At 35.2% G+C, this 19,322-nt stretch overlaps 3 protein-coding genes and 1 long non-coding RNA gene across 6 annotated transcripts; 2 read left to right on the forward strand and 2 right to left on the reverse strand.

The window, feature by feature from the left end:
• Nucleotides 1-122: 122 nt before the first annotated feature.
• On the reverse strand, nucleotides 123-2,483 carry LOC142545558 (small ribosomal subunit protein bS6m). Of its 2 annotated transcripts, none has more exons than XM_075652808.1 (3): nucleotides 2,345-2,483; nucleotides 1,694-1,902; nucleotides 123-601 (listed from the first exon to the last, which is right to left on the reverse strand). In XM_075652808.1, the coding sequence occupies exons 2-3, from the start codon at nucleotides 1,874-1,876 to the stop codon at nucleotides 329-331; spliced, it is 456 nt and encodes a 151-aa protein (XP_075508923.1). In that variant the 5' UTR covers nucleotides 1,877-1,902; nucleotides 2,345-2,483; the 3' UTR covers nucleotides 123-328. The 2 variants fall into 2 exon arrangements, with proteins under 2 accessions (XP_075508923.1, XP_075508924.1); XM_075652809.1 differs by having other exon boundaries at nucleotides 1,694-1,907; nucleotides 2,345-2,461.
• A 495-nt stretch (nucleotides 2,484-2,978) lies between these two features.
• On the forward strand, nucleotides 2,979-4,461 carry LOC142545562 (uncharacterized). Its single transcript, XR_012820304.1, has 2 exons — nucleotides 2,979-3,503; nucleotides 3,957-4,461. It is a non-coding gene; the product is annotated as an uncharacterized LOC142545562 (long non-coding RNA).
• A 659-nt stretch (nucleotides 4,462-5,120) lies between these two features.
• Nucleotides 5,121-11,622, reverse strand: LOC142545561 (adenylate kinase 5, chloroplastic). Of its 2 annotated transcripts, none has more exons than XM_075652812.1 (19): nucleotides 11,301-11,622; nucleotides 10,690-10,791; nucleotides 10,147-10,275; nucleotides 9,941-10,075; nucleotides 9,430-9,576; nucleotides 9,010-9,084; nucleotides 8,840-8,915; nucleotides 8,432-8,481; nucleotides 8,123-8,251; nucleotides 7,392-7,427; nucleotides 7,238-7,318; nucleotides 7,024-7,162; nucleotides 6,713-6,792; nucleotides 6,545-6,610; nucleotides 6,418-6,447; nucleotides 6,239-6,348; nucleotides 5,574-5,711; nucleotides 5,441-5,470; nucleotides 5,121-5,352 (listed from the first exon to the last, which is right to left on the reverse strand). In XM_075652812.1, the coding sequence occupies exons 1-19, from the start codon at nucleotides 11,499-11,501 to the stop codon at nucleotides 5,328-5,330; spliced, it is 1,779 nt and encodes a 592-aa protein (XP_075508927.1). In that variant the 5' UTR covers nucleotides 11,502-11,622; the 3' UTR covers nucleotides 5,121-5,327. The 2 variants fall into 2 exon arrangements, with proteins under 2 accessions (XP_075508927.1, XP_075508926.1); XM_075652811.1 differs by having other exon boundaries at nucleotides 8,822-8,915; nucleotides 11,301-11,621.
• A 277-nt stretch (nucleotides 11,623-11,899) lies between these two features.
• LOC142545559 (uncharacterized) lies at nucleotides 11,900-18,270 on the forward strand. Its single transcript, XM_075652810.1, has 8 exons — nucleotides 11,900-12,146; nucleotides 12,224-12,336; nucleotides 12,698-13,664; nucleotides 15,697-15,788; nucleotides 15,920-15,994; nucleotides 16,429-16,490; nucleotides 17,015-17,084; nucleotides 17,208-18,270. The coding sequence occupies exons 1-8, from the start codon at nucleotides 11,999-12,001 to the stop codon at nucleotides 17,934-17,936; spliced, it is 2,256 nt and encodes a 751-aa protein (XP_075508925.1). The 5' UTR covers nucleotides 11,900-11,998; the 3' UTR covers nucleotides 17,937-18,270.
• The last annotated feature ends 1,052 nt before the right edge of the window (nucleotides 18,271-19,322 follow it).

The raw sequence follows: 19,322 nt of genomic DNA on the forward strand, positions 1-19,322 counted from the left end.
TTTTAGTATTATTTCAATAAATTGAGATGATGAAATATATGAGTAGCAAAGTGGATGGTATAGAATCCAGAGAATTGTCATTAAAATTAAATTAAAATAACTAAATATGCAAAGTACCAAACTGGATGAACACATAACTATGTAAGCTTTCGCCATTGCAATTCCTTCATCAGATCTATCACCTAAATGTGCCAACTCGCAAAAACCACACACAAATGCAGCAAAACTGATGAATTATCATAACTTACCTTCAGAGTGAAAATTCACGAAAATAAAAGTCCTGCGTATTTTTTCCCATTGTCCCTAGATGCAGCCAGTCTTTTAGTAATCACATCCCTTCTCCAGTTTCTGAATGCTTTACTTCATATTCATCATCCTCACCCTCGTCATCATCGTCCTCATCTTCTTCCGAGTACACATCATCGAATAATCTGAGACTCCTGAGCTCATTTTTAGCATCATCTTCGCTGAATTCCAGTCCATATTTGATGTCACGGTGTTTGACCAAAAGCCAGCGAAGTAATCTGTCTTCCTTGTTCAGATACCGCAGTTCGCTGTTAAAACTGGGTGGAGTCATCATCGTCATCTGCATCAGCTGGGCCTACATGAGTTGTGTAATAACCACAATGGCATTACTTTGCAGTCACCAACTGTAAAAAAAATTTCAGAAAAACGAGAAAAAAACTGATGGTAATCATGCCCACCGCCTTGTCCCTCCAGTGGCAAGAGATGAAATAAAATGACATAATCATAGAAATCACCTTAACACTTCAACAGACTGGGAAATTAAACAGGTTTCACACAGCATCAAAATCATTGTTGTTAAAACTCCTTATATTTCATTATATTCATCTCGGACACTTATTTATGGGCTTCTATTAAACCAACATGCACATGTATAACGTGGATACTAATAGCTTAATATTTCAACTATTCAATTTTTTTTAACATAGCTATTCAGATATAGGTGCAAGCTCCTGTGTGCCAATGGGAGCCGATTCACACTTCAATGACAAAGAAACTTAAAGCAACTAAGACCATAAACTTCTAAAATGATCAGAGCTTACTCATGGAAAAAACTTCGACACAATAGCTTAATTCTGTGAAGAACCCTCACAATATTCACCACGCTCAAGGAAGTCAAAAGGACCCAAAACGAGGTTTATACAATAAACTCCAGAACATGAAGCAGCAGAACACATAATGAGGATCCATATGCATATGCAGATGCAAGGCCAAAGGTAAGAGCAGAATCTACCTCCACCACCACGACCATAGGATTTTGCATATCTAACATTGGTTCTTAAAACTCCAGAAATGTACATGTTAGCGCACAAAAATATGAAGCAGAGTTCCTCAACCAACTAAAGAAGTCATTAAATTTACATTCCATCATTTATTGATAATAGCCCTAGGGTAGCAGAAAACATGTCTGACCAAGCCAAACACAGAAACCAGTCAAATGAAATATTTTAGGTTTAAGAAGGATAAGCAGACGGTGTGGCTTGTAGGAGAAACAACCAACTTCACCTGAATTTAAAACACCACATCTCCGAAAACTTTTCACTAGTTCATCTATATAGCTATTGAGAATATCACCAAGCAGAAGAATATAACGCAAATAAACAAACATCATAATGCAGATTTATGAAATAATAACATGATTGTGTGGTTCAAGAAACATAAGGTTTACCTGATAGTATCTTCCATCCAGTTTCTTAATTCCATATCCCAATTGTACGGTCCCAAAGGACTTAATATTGGTCAGAACCCCATTTCTTCCATAGACATGCTTTCCAACCCGTGAAACCAAATCCATCACAGCTTCCTTCACCACATTGGGTTTCAACAAAAGCACACAGTCATAAAGAGGCATCTTTCCTCTCGAACAATCTCAGCTTCCTGCACTTCACAAAATAGTATTTTTTTAATGCCAAATCAGGTGTCAAAAATAAATAAATAAACAAATATATATATATATATGCATATAAAATCTATAATCGGCCAGACCATTGCATTGCTTTCAGGTAACGTTGCAACACCAACAGTAAAATGTGAAGGATAAAAAAAGTTGAACACCGGAAGCATTAGCAGTTGACCAAAGACAAAATTTCACAACTTCAGTCCAAAGACATAAAGAGCAATGACAAGCCTATCTATGCAATACATAGATCATCAAGCTACTAGTACACAACGCTTACCGATTTCAGCACAAAAAACTGAAAAATAATCATCAAAATGTGAGCGAGAAAATCAAGAATATACGATTAAAATTCCATGAAAATACATGTAAAGACAAGAATTTCGTTATACAAAAGGGGAGAGAAACCAAAAATTGTTTTACCTCGAGTCGAATTCGGGAAGGAAATAAGGGGTTTTAGTTGATATGCACTTCCTTTTTCACTCGGAATTTAGAAACCCTATTCCAAAAAGAAGAGGAAACAGTTATGGCACACTTCATGCCTTTATTTATACAAATAAAAAGTGAAATTATATATATAATTTTCAATAATATTACTGATTTTTTTTCTAATTTATTTTTTTATATTTTTTCTTATTAAAAAATATTGTGTAAAAGAGTATTTTAGAAAAACTTATTATATTTCGGAAAGAAAAATTAATTATTACGTGGTTACATTTCATTTGTAATTTTCATAGCATAATATTTGACAATTTTGTACCCTTTTTCTATATTTTGTAATTTATTAATGATGCCCTCAATTTCTAAATTAATTATCTAAAACATTATATATAAAAATTACAATATCATTCATTAAACTTTATTTTATTTTAAAAGTTCCAAAGGAAGTGATATTTCTTTCTTATTATTATATTTTAATATTTTATTTCACATATTCCCATATTTTTATGGTAACCTTATAAATTAATGTTTTTAATTAATAAACATATCTTATTAAAAATATGGCTACTAAAAAAAATTATTGACCAAATTATTTATTATATATGTGTACAAAAATTTCACAATAAAAAAAAATACCATTAGTTAATTTTGAAATGTAGTGTATATCCACATCAAAAGAATATGGTTCACAATAAATATCTTTACATTATTAAAATTATACTTCCCTTGACGCAACAATTTTCTTTCTGGTTCTTGATGTCAACCGATAACTTGCAAGAGGAGATTTGACTTTCGACTCGGTTTTACGGAGAAGAAAGTATCTTACAGAGCCAAATTGGATGGTTGTGAGGATTCGGTGGATGGGTGCCAAGAATTCATGCCATACGGCGGAGAAGGCCTAACCTGCGCCGTCTGCAGCTGCCACAAGGGCTTCCACAGGGATGTACAAATAAGAATTATTCGAACATAATGTTGTTTTGTTTGGTTTTTAGGAAATTCTGTAATGATCTGCTGAATGGTATGCGCAGTGGAGAAATAAATATTGTCTGTAATATATATTGAAAAACTGGTTGCTTCTTTCCTACCTTCTGGAATTTCAGAGTGATGCATTCTAAAGGAACAGTTTGCAACTTCTAAAACAGTGAGTCTTCAGCTTTCTTATGTAAATTTTATACATGAAAGATTTTTTTCACATAATTTCTGATAATATATACTTATTTTAATAAGAACATGAATATTTTATCAAAATTTAGTTACTCGAAATTATATTAAAAACTAAAATTTAGCAGATATACAGTAGATATATTAATGAGCTATATGATAATAAATGCCAGAAATTCAACCAAAGAAAGAAAGTAACACTAAGGTGCAAATTGTGCACATATTTGAAAAGTGATTAACAAAATTGTTGAATGAGTTAACCAAAGGATTAATTTCGATACATAAATAAAAATATAAGATATTTAAGTTAATGATGATGGATGATCTTTCGATTTTCTTCTTAAAAGAATGATAAGAACTTGTGTGTTTGCTGCAATAATAATTAATATTAGTAATAATAATCTCAAAGAACAATATTTTCTGAACTACGTAGTTTTTGAAAAGAGGACCGACCAAAACGACTTTTTGTGTTCCCAAAATCTTCATCCAACAATTTCTTTCGGAAGATTCTTGGGACTTGATGCCGATAAGCTATAAGTACTCCGCGTTTCAGAAGATTCTTGATCGTCAACAAAACGGGGATTTGATTTTAACTCTGCTGTTTGGTCGAATTATGGAGAAAAAAACCTCTTACAAAGACGCCTAAAAAAGCGTGCGGAATTTAATGGGAAAGCCGACGGTTGCCAGGAGTTCTGGATGGACCCGGAGGAATGGGACGGCTTCATTTGTTCTGTCTGCGGCTGCCACAAGAATTACCACCGGGAGGTGATCGAAACCACACCTGTGAAGTGCGTGACTGAGGTTGTGTATACAAAATGTAACCAGATTCATGATTTCGGCTCGTTGAAATCGGTGGATGGCTGCCAAAAATTCATTCCCGACTACCTAGATGAACTCACATGCGCCGTCTGCGGCTGCCACAAGGGTTTCCACCGGAATGAGATAACTAAAGAAAAATAATCTGATTATGTTTCCCTTTGGTACTGATGATGCTTTTCTTTGTTGGTTTTTATGAAATTCTTTAATGTTTTGCATGATGGAGAAATATCGTGTGTTGGAAAACTGTTGGATTTTTACCTTCTGGATTCTTGAAGAGTCGCGCTTTCAGCTAACAGTTGTCAATTGTTTTTTTTGATTTGAACCAGTGATAACAAATTTGTGGAGTGTAGGATCTATACCGGTATTAACATGCAGCACTCAATGTTTTGCAAATTACTAAATAATGGGAAAGTTTTACCCCCATTACTACAGTAAAACCACTTCGAAATTGCAAGTGAAGTCGATTTGGGATCACAACTCAAACTTGAGTTTTTGTTCGCTATGGCCATCCGTTGCCAGTAACAGGCAGAATGTGATCGCAACTGTGATTCAGAAATTTCTTCAGAGTTCTCTTTGTATTACAGCGGCAATATTTTCAACTCCTAACACATGACAAGCTGATGATTTGTCTTATTCTAAATTACCAGTTTATATATATTCTTTTTCGCGACTGTTGTGTGTTAAGTTACTTGTCATGAATGAGAAGAAAGAACTGAACTGGAAATTCTAACTCCTTAGAAGAAATCAAGTTCTAAAATTTCTCCGGCATATGCATATATTTGAGTTCGACTTGAATTAGATAGTATTAGACTCTCATTTGTTTGTTGAGAATGAAGGAAATTAAGAAATCACACCTTGTGGCCAAAACTTCACGATGTTGTACATTTGTTGATATACAGTCAAATTTGAGGACATACTGAACCTTACTTTACACGTTTCTAGTTGATTTCTAATTAAAGGGCTTCCATTTTAGATGCCTGTTGACTTATAATATTCCACTCAAAAAGCTCCTGCAAGAAATCAAAATTTTCCATAGAACTTCAACTGACATCTCGATCGATGGATAACAAATATAATGATGACTGTGCATAATCTTACCATATTCCAGTAGCTCTGGATACTTGATTTCTGCAAGTAACAAACAGGACGTAATCAAGAAATCACGCAGATCGTATATTGATAAAAAGGAAACAGTTCTCCAAATATAAATGGAATTTTGTTTGTCTGCTACCTTGTTTTTCCCTCAAATGCATCATTGATTTCATCGCCGCTTGGCCTTGTTGCAAATGTTGCCAAGATTGTATATTTCTCCTTCTTAGATGATTCGTCGACCCTTTTGTACAACTCGTACTCGTAAGGGTGAGACATTCTGATAAAGGCAGGTAAAAAATTGAACTCAGGCAAGGTAATCAAATTCACGCTACTTTGACAAAAAATACCAGCAACAATTAATCCTCAACTTTACCAAGATAATTTTCTGCATTTGATATGATATAATGATATTTTTGCTTTATATATTGCAATATGCCTTGAATAGGTGTCATGCCCGACTCTACACCACAAGCAAGTGAGATTTTGCATAGTTTGCTAAAAAAAGTCCCCTTCGCAATCTAAATCTAAACACTTTTATGCTTTACCCATGAACTGATGTAGGATTGGATTTTGAAGGTTAAGCAATCTACTAGTAGGGACCACTTACTTATCTAAGTCTATTACTGAAAGGTGAAAGGTGTTCACGACCTTAATCTAGGTTTTAATGCCATAAAATATATTCGATAGAACGAGTGCTTTTGAAGAAATTGATGAAGCATGCTATATAATTGCTTAAATGTAAGGCAAGAAGAAGGGGAAAGAAGGAGGCAGCGAGATCAAAAGATGTGCTGATAAAAATCTGACCTGAGAGCACCCATTATTGGATATTGAGTCCCTGAATAATAGAGGAGCCTAAAGTAGTAGCATATCTCAAAGGAAGCAGCATATTCCAATCTCTTTCCGCGGCCCATCGTCTTGCATATAGATGGTAATAAGAAATTTGCTAAAACATGGAAAAGTCACTGATGGTCACAGGCACTTACTTGCATAACGCCACTTGAACTTGGTATATCCTAACAATTTAAAAATGCATTTACATCAGGGTTTTAGATGCAAACATTGATATGCATAACAGGAAAAGGAAGAGGTGTTAAAATATTGTTAACTAACACCGAGTTTGGGATTGACAAGAATGACTGGACGAGGCCCAGCAGCATCAGTCATTGCTCTTAAATCCTGCAATATTAGACACCAAGAATAATGCATAAAAAAATCAATTTAGTATCTGTAGAAGAGTTCTTTCAGGAACAAAATCAAATTAATTCTCAAATCCCTCACACCAATAATACAGTTTCCTACTGCATTTTGTGGAGCTATTAAGATAAACATGTCATCCTGCTCCTCAACCTCCCTGCCACCTGCAGAAAACACGGAATATATTATATGAATATAGATTGAGAGATCCTCATGAGCCATCACTAATAAGGATTATATCAATGATCTTAGAGCAGTCGATTATAGCAACACTGCAAATGCTAATGGACTGTATCAAAAATGATAATTTCCGAATGAGAGAGTATCAGCGAGCAACTTGTTCCAAAGTTTCTTCACCTGCATAAAAACACATAAATACATCAAACAATTCTCACCTACAGAACCAATATTGATAAAGGTACCCATGGTACCGTCATCACCCCAATCCATAAATTCCAATATTTTCCTACTTCCAGCAAGCTGCAGTGGCATTCCAGCTAGTGCCCCCTCTCCCATAGACCCTTGCACACAAACCTACAGGAAGTAAAGTTCCAAAATTAATATCCGTCAAAAAATTGAACATTTTCAAAGACAAGAGCCTATCAATACCTTGATGCGCTTTCCATCATCAGCGAAGGAGAGAGCTAGGACACGTACAAGTTCCAATAAGGTACCTATTCGATACACATCCTGCACAAGATATCCTTACATCCCTAACACTTGAGAAAACCAAAATATGAAGAAAAAAAATAGAGAAAGTTACCATTTCTGGGTTCAGCTCTGGTATACTGACTTCCACCTTTCAGTTCAAGATAGCAAAAAATCATTTTACTTTAAAGGTGCATAATGCAACACTTTATCGGTCAACGATTAAACAATTTTAACTAATGAACATTCAGATCCACTCACATGAATGCACTTATTTTCCAATAAAAATCAAGTGGAATTTTCCTGTTTATCAACAGAATCGGTTTTTCTAAGAGAAGGCTTTGTTAGAAAAATGTATGTTGAAACAAGAAAAAAGCACAAAACATTCAATTTTGACAAGTTCAGTCACATCATCAATATCAGAGTAAAGTGATCAAATGTGATTCTTCCCTTGCCAGCAAATAATTCAACTTTCACCCCCAAGTACTTTGAAGGCGTTCATAGTTGTAAAATCACTTTGAATGTTATTGTTCTTCACCGAGAGATATGTGACTGTGAGTAAATCAGGTACTTTATAGCATCCTCTCCTAGCTATCCACAAACGTTAAACGCAGAAGTCATGATTTTTTTCACCAAAACAGTTTACTGAATCATGAAAAATAAATTTACTAAAATTGATGGGGTAAAATCACATATTACCTCTACCTGGCAAAATATGTGCCTTGCAGAGAATAAGCAAATGAAGCACATTTCTCATTTAGAAAGGCTAAAATTAAAATAAGAAAGGAAAAATCCATCTAACTGCGCAACTTATGATCCAAAACTGAAATAAAGAAAACTTCTAACCTTTAATCGAGTTTTCCCATCATTTAATGCTCTTTGGGTTGCTTGCAACACATCTTCATAGAAATATTCCCTGATTTCTTTAGAATGAGGAATGTTATTCAATCGTGTAGGTATTCCTCTCCAGCTTTCCTGCGCAAGTTACAAACTTAATCAATGGACTCTGCGGTTAACAACCTAAAGAGCAGTAAATGCTGGGAAAACTCAATTAAAGATCAGCCATTTTGAGAGATGACGATTTTCTTTTCAATCACCTCTAACCACACGAGCATATATGGTTCCATAAAATTTTAAGAATATTTAACTTAAAACCTTGTATGAGGTTGCCTTGTTAACCAGACTGTTATTTCTTGCCAATTCACCTGCACACAAGCAGAATGAACTTCAATTGTAGTTAACTGCAATGATGAACTTGCCAAAAAAAGTCAGGTTGAGCAGAATGTATTCGAACATGGAACCGAAAACCAAAAGTCATTTCCCATCCCAAGCTTGTAAGTGACAATGGTACAAAAATATCAAAAATAAATTACTCACAACAAATTATGAGAGTAAAGGAAAAAAGAAATATGAAAAAATTGCAGCTTTTAAATTCTGATAAACTTAGGATGAAGAAAATACCGAATAGAGGATATATTTACAACTGTTGTATAATTTGTGTCTATATTAACAAATAGCCATATGAAAGAAACAAGGGTGTTGGACCTGATTTGGACGCCTCATCTTTCTCATCCAGTAATCTTGATAACACAGACTCTATCTCTTTAAAAATGATCACTTTAGGACGGTTTCCATCCACCTGAAAAACTAACCAACAAAAATTGTGATTCATGGGAATGTATCTATAATCTACATGATGGAGTCGAAAGCATCATCATCGATTTAAGAATCACCTTATTCAAGACATCTGAGTATGTGGATAACATCGCCTCAGCATTTTGTTTGTATATTTGTAAACGAGATTTCACCTGTGACAACATTTATTTAGCCCTAAATTTTTCCAGACATCTTTACACACATCCACATGAATGATTCAATATTTTGCAACTTTTTACATGCACTTACATTTTCTGATGATTGCTAACGTAGTATTCAGCCTAATAGAACCAATAAAATTTTTGTTAACATACAAACCGCATCACAGAACAAATGAGTATACTTAAACAAGCCACTTATTTTAGTTAAACAACATTCTGAATCAATAAAAATACTGCCATAATATGGGATTAAAAGCAACACCAAAACACCTAAATGCATCAAATTTGATGTGCGCAAGTAAAATGTAGATATTTAACTCAACAAGATTGAAATACCTTTTCTTCAGAGTCATCGGTACGAGTAACAAGCCTTTCTTTTACTTCCTCACTTTCTGGAGGAATATTAGTCATATGATAGATCTTTCCTGTTAAAGGATCCAGTCTTCGACCAACACTTCGGTCAATTAATATCTCGTCAGGAACCTGATTAATAATGATATCCCATGTTGAGAGTAATCATATTAAATAGTATGTAGGCACGCATTGTTTTCAAAGCTACGAAGTTCACTCATGCTGAGCAAATGATAATGTCTTTGAATCTTAGAAATATATTCTTCCACACACTTTTCCAAATACTTGTTCTGTGTTAGCATTGAATCCTAGTGGAATGACACAAATAAATGTATACCTCAATAAATGTTTATTTGCTACCTCTTTCCGTTAGCAGTCATTACTTTTTTCTTTTAATTTAGATCAGAGTAAAGACTCTATATCTTTTCAGCCAATACTCAAACAATGAGGGAAATAAAGACTAGCATCATAATCACACAATGACATACTGACATACGTCAAGAATAATGCATATATCTGGTCTGACATTCAGTTTTTCCAAACTCTCTGCTTGGGCAAAAGTTCGTGGGTATCCATCCAAGAGCCATCCTTTCTCCTTTGCATCTTCAAGAGATAACCGTGCTGTCACCATCTATAAAATTCAGTATTAATACAGCTGATTCAGGAAGAAAAAATCGAAAATTTGTTTGAATCATCACATACAGCTGTCACAATTTCATCTGGAACCAAACGACCAGAATTCATGTATTCCTTTGCCTGGCTACCAATTTCTGTTCCTGCAGCTACTTCAGCTCGTAGAATATCTCCAGTTGATATGTATACCAACCCAAACTGAAGAAGCCAAGAAGTATAGTAATAAAAATGTTTTAAAAAATCAAGAATTTCATGGCAAATTAGTCAAAATTTTACCAAATGCATTATCTGCTTAAGTAACAAAATAAGCCAAAAATTTCATATAAAATTTAGATTTTAGTAATCATTTTTTTATAGAAATCAATAAATCGACATGGGTGTCACCAGATAATCTGGTACTTTGGATTCAAAAAAAGGAACATATGCTAAAAAGCCAAAAAAAGTATCAGCTCGTTGGGAAACTACATAAAGCAATGAACTGGGAGTAGCTAAGTGAAGCATGTGCCCAACCATTCATTTTTGTTTCTCGGTCTCACATAACTAATATCTCTCAAAAGAGACAACTCAAATGGGAAAACATGCCTACGAAACAAAAACATAATTTCTACTCACCTCCTGAACAATTAGCTCACTCTGAGTCCCTTTTCCAGATGCTGGTGCACCCGAAATCATCACTTTCAATGGCTCGGGTTTCGAGCTCACAATTTTAAGCCCCTGCTCCCCACACATACATTTACATCAAAAAAAAGATAAGAGATTTTAACATCTGAACGTATAAGATACTTGGAGAGTTATTCCTCTCTTTCGAAATTGATTATTTTGAGCACATTCTACGGGTACCTTTTGTCAGAGTAGAGCATAATGCAACAAGATTAATATCCGCGCATCCAAAGGGAAAAAAAGTTGATATCAATATCTACACCTTTAACTTTCACCTAAACTTCACAACAACTAAACTAAGAGAAAAAACCGCAGAACTGAACCAAAAATAAGCAACCGCCCTCTTACTTGATATACTTCAAGAAAATGGATCTACTTCGTTTCTTCAAATATTCATAATTCAGCAATGTGCTGATTTCCTTTAAGAATAAAACCCTTTATTCATTTAATTAATTACAATGTTTCAAGATTAAAAATAAAATGGTAGCAATACGTGACAGTACACATAAGAACAACTCCAGATAAAGTTCAGTTTTTTCCCTGCCCCTGATATGGAAACATACTTTTTTTCTCACAGCTGTACTTCTGATGCTGGAATGTCCATGTATATGGTAGGATGAAAGCCGTTGAGTTAGGAAAGGAGATGGGATGCAGAGGGAATAAGGGAAAGGGTGAGAATGAGTGGATTTAGCGGAAGTATGGAGCTTTGCTGTTAAAGGGACACTGCAGCGGTGAGCAGTAGAAGTCGGGGACGGGATCAACATGGTTGAAACTCGAACACTAATGGTGTGGCAGTGAGTGTCTTGATTGGTTGATGCAAGGTAGATAAGAGCACGAGTGCAAAATCTACACAAGTGGCTGTCATAAATTTCCAGTGATATCTATTTTGATCTCCATAAGGTGCTCGATATGAATTCAAGATTAGTATTTTTTTATTGCAATTATCAAGTGTTCTTATATTCCTAATTAATTTTTCATCCACCGCTATAATTTTGAAAGCAGAATATTCTTAACTTGATGAGAGAGTTTTTGGCTTCTAATGAAAATTAAAAAAAGATGAGATTGAGTAAATTAAAAAGATTTGGGGTTCAATTTGAAGTTTTTATAGAATACGGGGATAGAAATGGAATTGACGAACACCTTCGATCTACGCTCCTTGTATCATTTAGACTAATCATCATTCGCGAAGCAACTGGGTTTTCCGTTCAGGACCCAACAAATCACCATCCGCCGCCGCCAAATTCGCATACTACTATCGTATATGGGTGGGAGTAACAAGAAAAAGTCGAATAAATCGAGCCGCCGAGCGCCGCGTGGCTCATCTTCCTATTCGTCCTCGCATCATGGCTTGTTTGTAGAAGGAGGAGTTTTATCGGATTGGTCAGCCGTCAATTCTCCTCCTTCCAGAGGTTATTGCTTCAGCGAAGGCTTATCTTTTTGGTAAAAATTGAATTTGAATCTGTTTTTAATGATTGACTGTGTTTAGGGAAGAAAAATAATATTGGGGGAACTGGGAGTTCGAAGCCCGTTTCAAGATTGAGTGACCGAGGCCATTCTAACAGAAGTAGAGGAAATGCTATTGGTTACGCGTACCCTACGGTACGCGTGTTTCCATGATTTACTGATATCTGTTGCTTGGTAGAGTTGCATAAAAATTTGTCGCTTGAGAAGATTAGAGTTTTGCAATTAAGCGGTGATTGCTATAGAATAAGGGATTTTCATTTTTTTTTTTTAATTATTTCTGAGTAAGCATTCAAGAATCGAACACTATCGTGTTGAAACCACCAAAATAATAGCTTTTTTTGTCGATTCTCTTATTTAAAAGAAAAACTGATTTTGTATCTTGGTCTTTTGGTTTTCTGTTCACCTGACTTGAAGTTCGTATTTTTTCTAAAGATTTAAGTAAATTGCAATTGACTTTAAAATGTTTGGTCGACAATTTTGGCTGGATGATTTCTAGGAAAATACACATTTACATGAGGGTGTAAATCAAGCTAACGAGGTAGAGACGTCAACACCTGTGGTTTTAATCGATTCAGAGAAGACACCAATTGTTTACAAAGGAGCGATTTGGGAATCTCGAAGCGTGGAGTACATTTATGACTACACCGCAAGCTTAACATTGGACCATAATTCGCACAGAGGATTGGGGTTCTATGAATATGCAGAAACCACTCCAAGTGCCTTCGAATCATCATTCAAAATTGAGGAGGAAGATGGTGATTCTATTGTCTTTTCTTCACGTGAGGCAGATCATTTGGGTTGTGATACTGATCTGGTTCATGGTACACAAGCTAAAATAAGTGAGAACTCACTAGAGGAGATGCCGTCTCCTGAGGAAAATCCACGTTATGTGCTAATAGGAGGCACCAAAATATATATGTATGACACGGAAGAAGAAGAAGAAGAAGAAGAAGAAGAAGAAGAAGAATTGACTGATGTGAAAAGTTCTGAAGAAGAAGAAGAAGAAGAAGAAGAAGATTGCTTTGCTACATCTGAGAGTGATGAATTGTCATCTGTTACTGATTCAGACATTGATGAAGGTGTTGCTGTGGATTACTTCGAGGGAATAGGTGGAAGTGGAGACATCGTCAATGTTCATCAACTGGTGGGAAAAGTTTCAGATGTGTCTGAAGATGATAGTGATTCCAAAGATAGCTATGATGAAACTCTAGAGAAATTTGGTGGGATTGCACTTATGGAAGCATCGAGGGAGTACGGTCAGATTAAACCTGGATCAGGATTAAAGTATCGTGCTGAAGATAATAAACTAAGACCTATTAAGTATGATGGGTATCCTACTCTTGATGGCCTAATGCTTGTTAATGATCCAAGAACTGTGTCTGGAAGAAAGAAACACCATGATAAAATTTCACGGTCTTGGCCTTTTGAATCTCGAAAAAGCAAAAAGTTCAGGAATATACCAGGTTAGGACTTCTATTACTTAGTTTGATGGTTATTGTCTGTGTATAATCTGTAATTGTTGCTTCCAAAATGGAAATAAATTTGTTTGATTCTTTTTTATTTTTCGGATGAATCGGGTCTTTGACAGGATAGTATCTTTTTCCTCATACTTTCCTCTTCGCTTTGAATATTATGTACTTACAATTATGACTTAGATATTAGCTGTAACCAATTCGTGATAGTTGTATCTACAATTTTCTACATATTCAGCGGGAGTGGGTACAAAACCAGAGTTATTGGAAATCATATATATTTCTTCCAAAACTGCTTTCTCATATATCATTTTATTCTTCCGCTATATTCTCATTAGGATATTATTTCTTTGAACCCAGGATGTAACTTTTGATTTCTCAACTGTTGGAGCTTTCATTTGAACAACTTCCTTGTAGCCAGGGTTTGGCTTCCCTGTTGTATCTAAAATCCTCTAGTTTGGCATCATAGTTGTCAAGGCGCTAGGTGATGTCAAGGCGACGAGCCACTGCCTAGCGCCCGAACGCCTAGGCGACAAAAGGCGATCGCCTAGACACGAGGCGATAATATAGAGAGAATGTATTATATATTTATGTTCTACTAAAAATCAACTATTAATAATAATGAACTATATGAAAACCTAAATATATAAAGCTTCAAGTAACAAAAAACAAAAATATCTCAATATTGTCGATAAATCAACACATTCAAATCTTAATTCTTATGCTAGACAATTTAATTTTTCCAAAACAATCTAGACTCAGATCAATCACTTTCTAATTCAATCATTTCATCCACATCACCATCCTCCACATTTTCATCAATGTCTGAATAATCATCTTTCAACACATCATCATCAAACTCTCCCTCGTCAGTAGATTCTTCATCTACATCCATTGGTGATTGTAGAGCATGAGTAGTTTGGCTTGTCATCCGACCTTTTCGTCCTCCCCTACCTTTGCCTCTAGAAGTTGAAGCTCCCCTATAAATAGGGTTCGAGGTCCGTTGTTGTCTAGTATGTCTGGTTTCTTCTTCTACTCCAGCAGCCTCTGCTACAACGTTCCATGTCAAAGTATCATCATCATCATCAAAAACAAGTTCCTCTCCAGCTTCCATCATTCCAATCAACCACTCATTATTACAATCATCAATATTCCTCAAAACTATAGGATCTCTTTTATCCTTCCTAGCCGCACGAGCCTTGAGTGTTTTAAAATAAATTACTTATGGGCTGAAATTAGTTATGGGCTTATTTAGTTGGGCTTTGGGTCATTAAAAAATAAAGGAGAAGCCTGCTTATGCGATGCGCACAGGCTGCTGCAAAGAGGCGATTCGCCTGGAACGCCCATCGCCTGGAGAAAGGCGGTTTCAAGGCACTAAAGGCGCTCGCCCAGCCATGCACGTCGCCTGGTTGTCAACTAAGGCGCTGAAGCTCCGCCTAGCGCCTAGGCGCGCCTTTGACAACTATGTTTGGCATTCATTCTATTCACATATGATGTGATCGACTTGATCCAAGTTTGATTCTTTAGAGGTTTTCATTTTGATTTAGATCAGGAAAGAAATAAGAGTTGCTTTTGGTTATTGATTATTATAATCGGACCATGGGTGTAACCTTGTTCTGATAAGACCTTTTTTTTCACCGTCTCTTTCTGTATTGGAAAGTATTTTTGGTATGTTTTCCTCGCACTTCACGAATTTTGCAAAATCAAGATGGAGATGGTAATTGTTTCCCGTGCTGCTTATGATTCATTTATATTGGTTCTCTTTCTTTAAGCATGCAGCAGAGTCTCACCTAATATAAAAGTAATGGAAATTTTTGTTGGTGTCTTTCTTGTTCCTTCTTCTGTGTTCCATCAAGATTTTATTGTGTTTCAATGCATAGATAATCAATTTTCCCTTTAAAATTGAGCAGCACTTTTGGCGTTCCTTCTAGTTGTTAATTGCATTTTATTCTTAGATTTGGTTATTTGTTCACCTGAATCCCTGATTGGGTGCTGCTGTATGAATGTAAGTTTTTCATTTCAGGGGAGAAAAAGAAACATCGTAGAGAAACGATTGCAGCAAAGCGTCGGGATAGAATGATTAACCGTGGTGTAGATCTCCAGCAGATAAATTCAGTAAGACAAAATAATCTTGTGTATTTGACAGCTAAATGCATTTCCTGATTGAGAGCTTATTCTGAATTTGTTTGTTAAGCTTGCTTTAAGAATCTGAAAAATGAACGGCGTCATTTTATTTTAAATTGTAGAAATTGCAGCAAATGGTTCTTGATGGTGTAGATATCCTATCATTTCAGCCTATGCACCCACGTGATTGTTCACAGGTAAGATTTCTTTTCTGGAGCGAGTGAACTAGTGTATCTCATTAACTATTATGCGCATCTTACAGATACCGTTCTCAATGTGATTTGCTTGCATGTTTTATCTTGCTTTTTCCTCCCTCATCTACGTAGTGAATCCACGAATGTAAAGCTTCAGTACTTTGAAAGTTCCTTTAAGCATGGGCATTGAACTGCGTTAAAAGTTGTTGATTGGAAGTTTTCTTTTGTAGTAGCTGTATACTTGTGGATGCAGTTCAAGGGTTCATTTTCATTGAATGAAAAGAAATTTGTTTGATGCTTTCTTTCCTTACCTAAAGAAACTTTAAAATTTACCTGTTTTATGGATTTATGAGGGATATTTAGCTTAGAGTTTATCCAACATCATGTTTTATTGTTCTTTGGGTCCTTGTGTTATCTGATGATTTTGAGTTGTACAGGTTCGAAGACTAGCTTCAATATACCGGTTGGGAAGTTTGTGCAGTGGATCTGGCAAGAAGAGGTAAAATATGCAAACTTCATGTTTTTTCATGGGTGTAAAAAGTTATCACTCCATTTAACGTTGAGCTCAATCAAAGAGGAAGAAATTGAATCTCATCAATAACTTCTGAGCATTTGCCACCAAAGATTATTTTATCTCGTATGATTTGTGGGCAAATAAAAATTGCTCCACAATGTGGTGCAGGCTTATGCAGAGCAAGTGAATGTTTATTTCTTCATTGGGTAGATTATTATTTATTATCTAAGTTTGTTTCAGTTGGATGAAGTTGTAGTGATCAGTGGGTGATTATAAACTCACAATGTTGGTAATCGTTAAGCTGCATCCATGGAGTGCACTTATTTCAATTTAGTCTTGTAATTTGACACTTCGCTGCATTAACCTAGTAGAAATTCTGTATTTGTTATGAAAACGATCCGTGGTAGGGATATGCATAATACTACAATTACCCATAAGTTGATTGATCTTATAGTGTGGCTATTCTGCAAATTATTGACGGTATTGTTTTGAATTTTTTTGTCGCTCAGATTTGTCACTGTGACGCGAACTCATCACTCGCGTATGCCATGCTCTACTGACAAAGTTCGACTTGAGAAGGTACACTCAGGAATCATCTCCGTTTATCTCAGTGGTGTTTCCCTTTCTTTCAGCGTCACCGAGTTTGTTACCTCCAAGTTGCACTTTCCTCACTCCAATCTTGAAATTGACACTGATTTTCAGCTGATAGGAGCTGAAAAAGATGATGGTGACTTCCCTGTTGTCGACACAATGACTACTCGATTTCATAGAGACAATGCAAAGAAGTCCATCGCAGTTGGTGCTTCCACATCAAATGGACCTCTATCTGCTCGGGCCAGATCAAATAAGCAAGCAAGAAACAATAAAATAGCCCGAAAAGTTGGCTCTTATGCATCTCAGCCTGTATCCTTTGTCTCTAGTGGCATGATGATTTCTGAAACGGTTAACGCGGAAGACGTATCCCTGGAGAACAAAAATGTTGTATCTACCTCTATGGACATTGGGGCATTTGAGATGCACACCACCGGTTTTGGCTCGAAAATGTTGGCTAAAATGGGATTTGTGGAAGGCGGGGGCTTAGGAAAGGATGGCCAAGGTGTGTCGCATCCCATCGAAGTCGTTCAACGTCCTAAATCACTTGGGTTGGGTGCCGAGGTTCCTGAAACAAGCTCTAACTCACTGAACATTCATGCTCCACCTAAGCCAACAGGATCAAGTGCCAAGTCTTCTAACACAAATGATAAATTAGCAAAGAAAGAGACTCAAAAACTCGGGTCGTTCGAGAAGCACACAAAGGGGTTCGGATCAAAGATGATGGCGAAGATGGGTTTTGTGGAAGGCATGGGTTTAGGCAAGGATTCTCAAGGCATGGTGAACCCTTTAGTCGCTGTCAGGCGGCCGAAGGCGCGAGGACTGGGAGCCATGGGTTGAGCTATTTTAATCCTGCTGATTGATGACAAAGATGTGAACTCCTCTCTCTTTTCTTAATTCCGTAAGATGTATTTAACTAGTACAACGCTGACATCATATTCACAAAGTGGATCCGTGCTGCAAGGCAAAAAATCATATGAAATGTAGTGCTATGATGATTTAAATGCTAACTATTTAGGTACTGAAATAACAGATGTGGCATTGGAACAAATCTTTAAAATTTTCATTGTTGTATTGTTTGAAGCATAAGATTGCAATGGTGGCAATTATGACTCTGAACCAACGGGATCCAGTACATTCTTGATGGAGGCACATGGAATGCAGGGTGATCAAATTTGTGTTATATATATTAATTAACATACATATTAATTGACAAAATCAATTAAAATATTTTATATTTTAAAATTCTGTAAATTATTTCTTCCCTTAAAAAACTTCATTCTTTTTAATACTAATAATATCTAATTTATCAAATCTGGTAACTTTATTTTAATTTATTTTTATAAACTTTATATGTTTCATTTGTTAAAAAATATATTTAATAAAAATATTTGTCATGTTCAAAAAAAAAAAGTTTCTTGATAAAACGATATATGAGTATTATTAATAAAAAAATTAAAAATAAGATATACAAAGTTTTAAATATTAAATAACATTGTCTTTAATCGTAAAATCAAATTTCATTTCTTTATATTGAATCGAATTATTACGATTACTAACTTCACTGTAATTTCGGAACTCTTAAAATATTTGATGCCTAAAATCAATAAAATGCTCGAGAAATCAAGAAGATTTGAAAATAGAATTATCATCACATAAATATATGTTATGCAACTAAGAATCAAAATAAATATTCATACAAAGAATCTTAGAAATAAAAAATAAGAAAATATAGGTAAAATATTAGGATTTATTGGAATGAATTATTTCTATGGTTTGTCTAAAGCTGCTAATTTATTTGCTAGAGTATTTTTTTTATTTGCTGCTTGTTTCTTGATTCTTATATGGTTCCCCAGGAGGCCAATATCCGTGTAGTTAAGAATTCCTCCCCTCTCGACCGTTAAAATTTTGAAAGATTCGTATCCATCTCAACCCGACCCATTAAGATTTAAACCTGAATCCGAAGTTTAATGGGTTAATTGGATATGCCAGATGACTCAAACCCCTCAGGCAATTATGTTTACATGATACTTTGACATGTCTATTTTCTAAATAATACAATCATAACAAAAAAATAAACATAATAGCTCAAATTAATGTTGTAGTTACAAAATCAACTCGAACAAATTAATTAATCAAAACATTGTTAAACATTTTGATATGTTTTATGCTTTAATATTTACATATAAATAAGCAAAAAGAATGATATTACAAAATTGGATAAAT

The sequence above is a fragment of the Primulina tabacum genome, chromosome 5 (assembly GCF_025594145.1).
Source record: "Primulina tabacum isolate GXHZ01 chromosome 5, ASM2559414v2, whole genome shotgun sequence".
NCBI lineage: Eukaryota > Viridiplantae > Streptophyta > Magnoliopsida > Lamiales > Gesneriaceae > Primulina > Primulina tabacum.

Excerpts from the sequence above, each read along its gene's own strand:
- LOC142545559 (XM_075652810.1), top strand. The coding sequence starts at position 11,999 with ATGGGTGGGAGTAACAAGAAAAAGTCGAATAAATCGAGCCGCCGAGCG. Across the intron at positions 15,995-16,428 it reads ACCCACGTGATTGTTCACAG|GTTCGAAGACTAGCTTCAAT; the intron begins GTAAGATTTCTT and ends TGAGTTGTACAG. Across the intron at positions 17,085-17,207 it reads ACAAAGTTCGACTTGAGAAG|CTGATAGGAGCTGAAAAAGA; the intron begins GTACACTCAGGA and ends ACTGATTTTCAG.
- LOC142545561 (XM_075652811.1), bottom strand. The coding sequence starts at position 11,501 with ATGTTGATCCCGTCCCCGACTTCTACTGCTCACCGCTGCAGTGTCCCT. Across the intron at positions 7,428-8,122 it reads ATGGGAAAACTCGATTAAAG|GTGGAAGTCAGTATACCAGA; the intron begins GTTAGAAGTTTT and ends TTGAACTGAAAG. Across the intron at positions 6,448-6,544 it reads TTGTCAATCCCAAACTCGGT|GATATACCAAGTTCAAGTGG; the intron begins GTTAGTTAACAA and ends TTAAATTGTTAG.
- LOC142545558 (XM_075652808.1), bottom strand. The coding sequence starts at position 1,876 with ATGCCTCTTTATGACTGTGTGCTTTTGTTGAAACCCAATGTGGTGAAG. Across the intron at positions 602-1,693 it reads TGGATGGAAGATACTATCAG|GCCCAGCTGATGCAGATGAC; the intron begins GTAAACCTTATG and ends CAACTCATGTAG.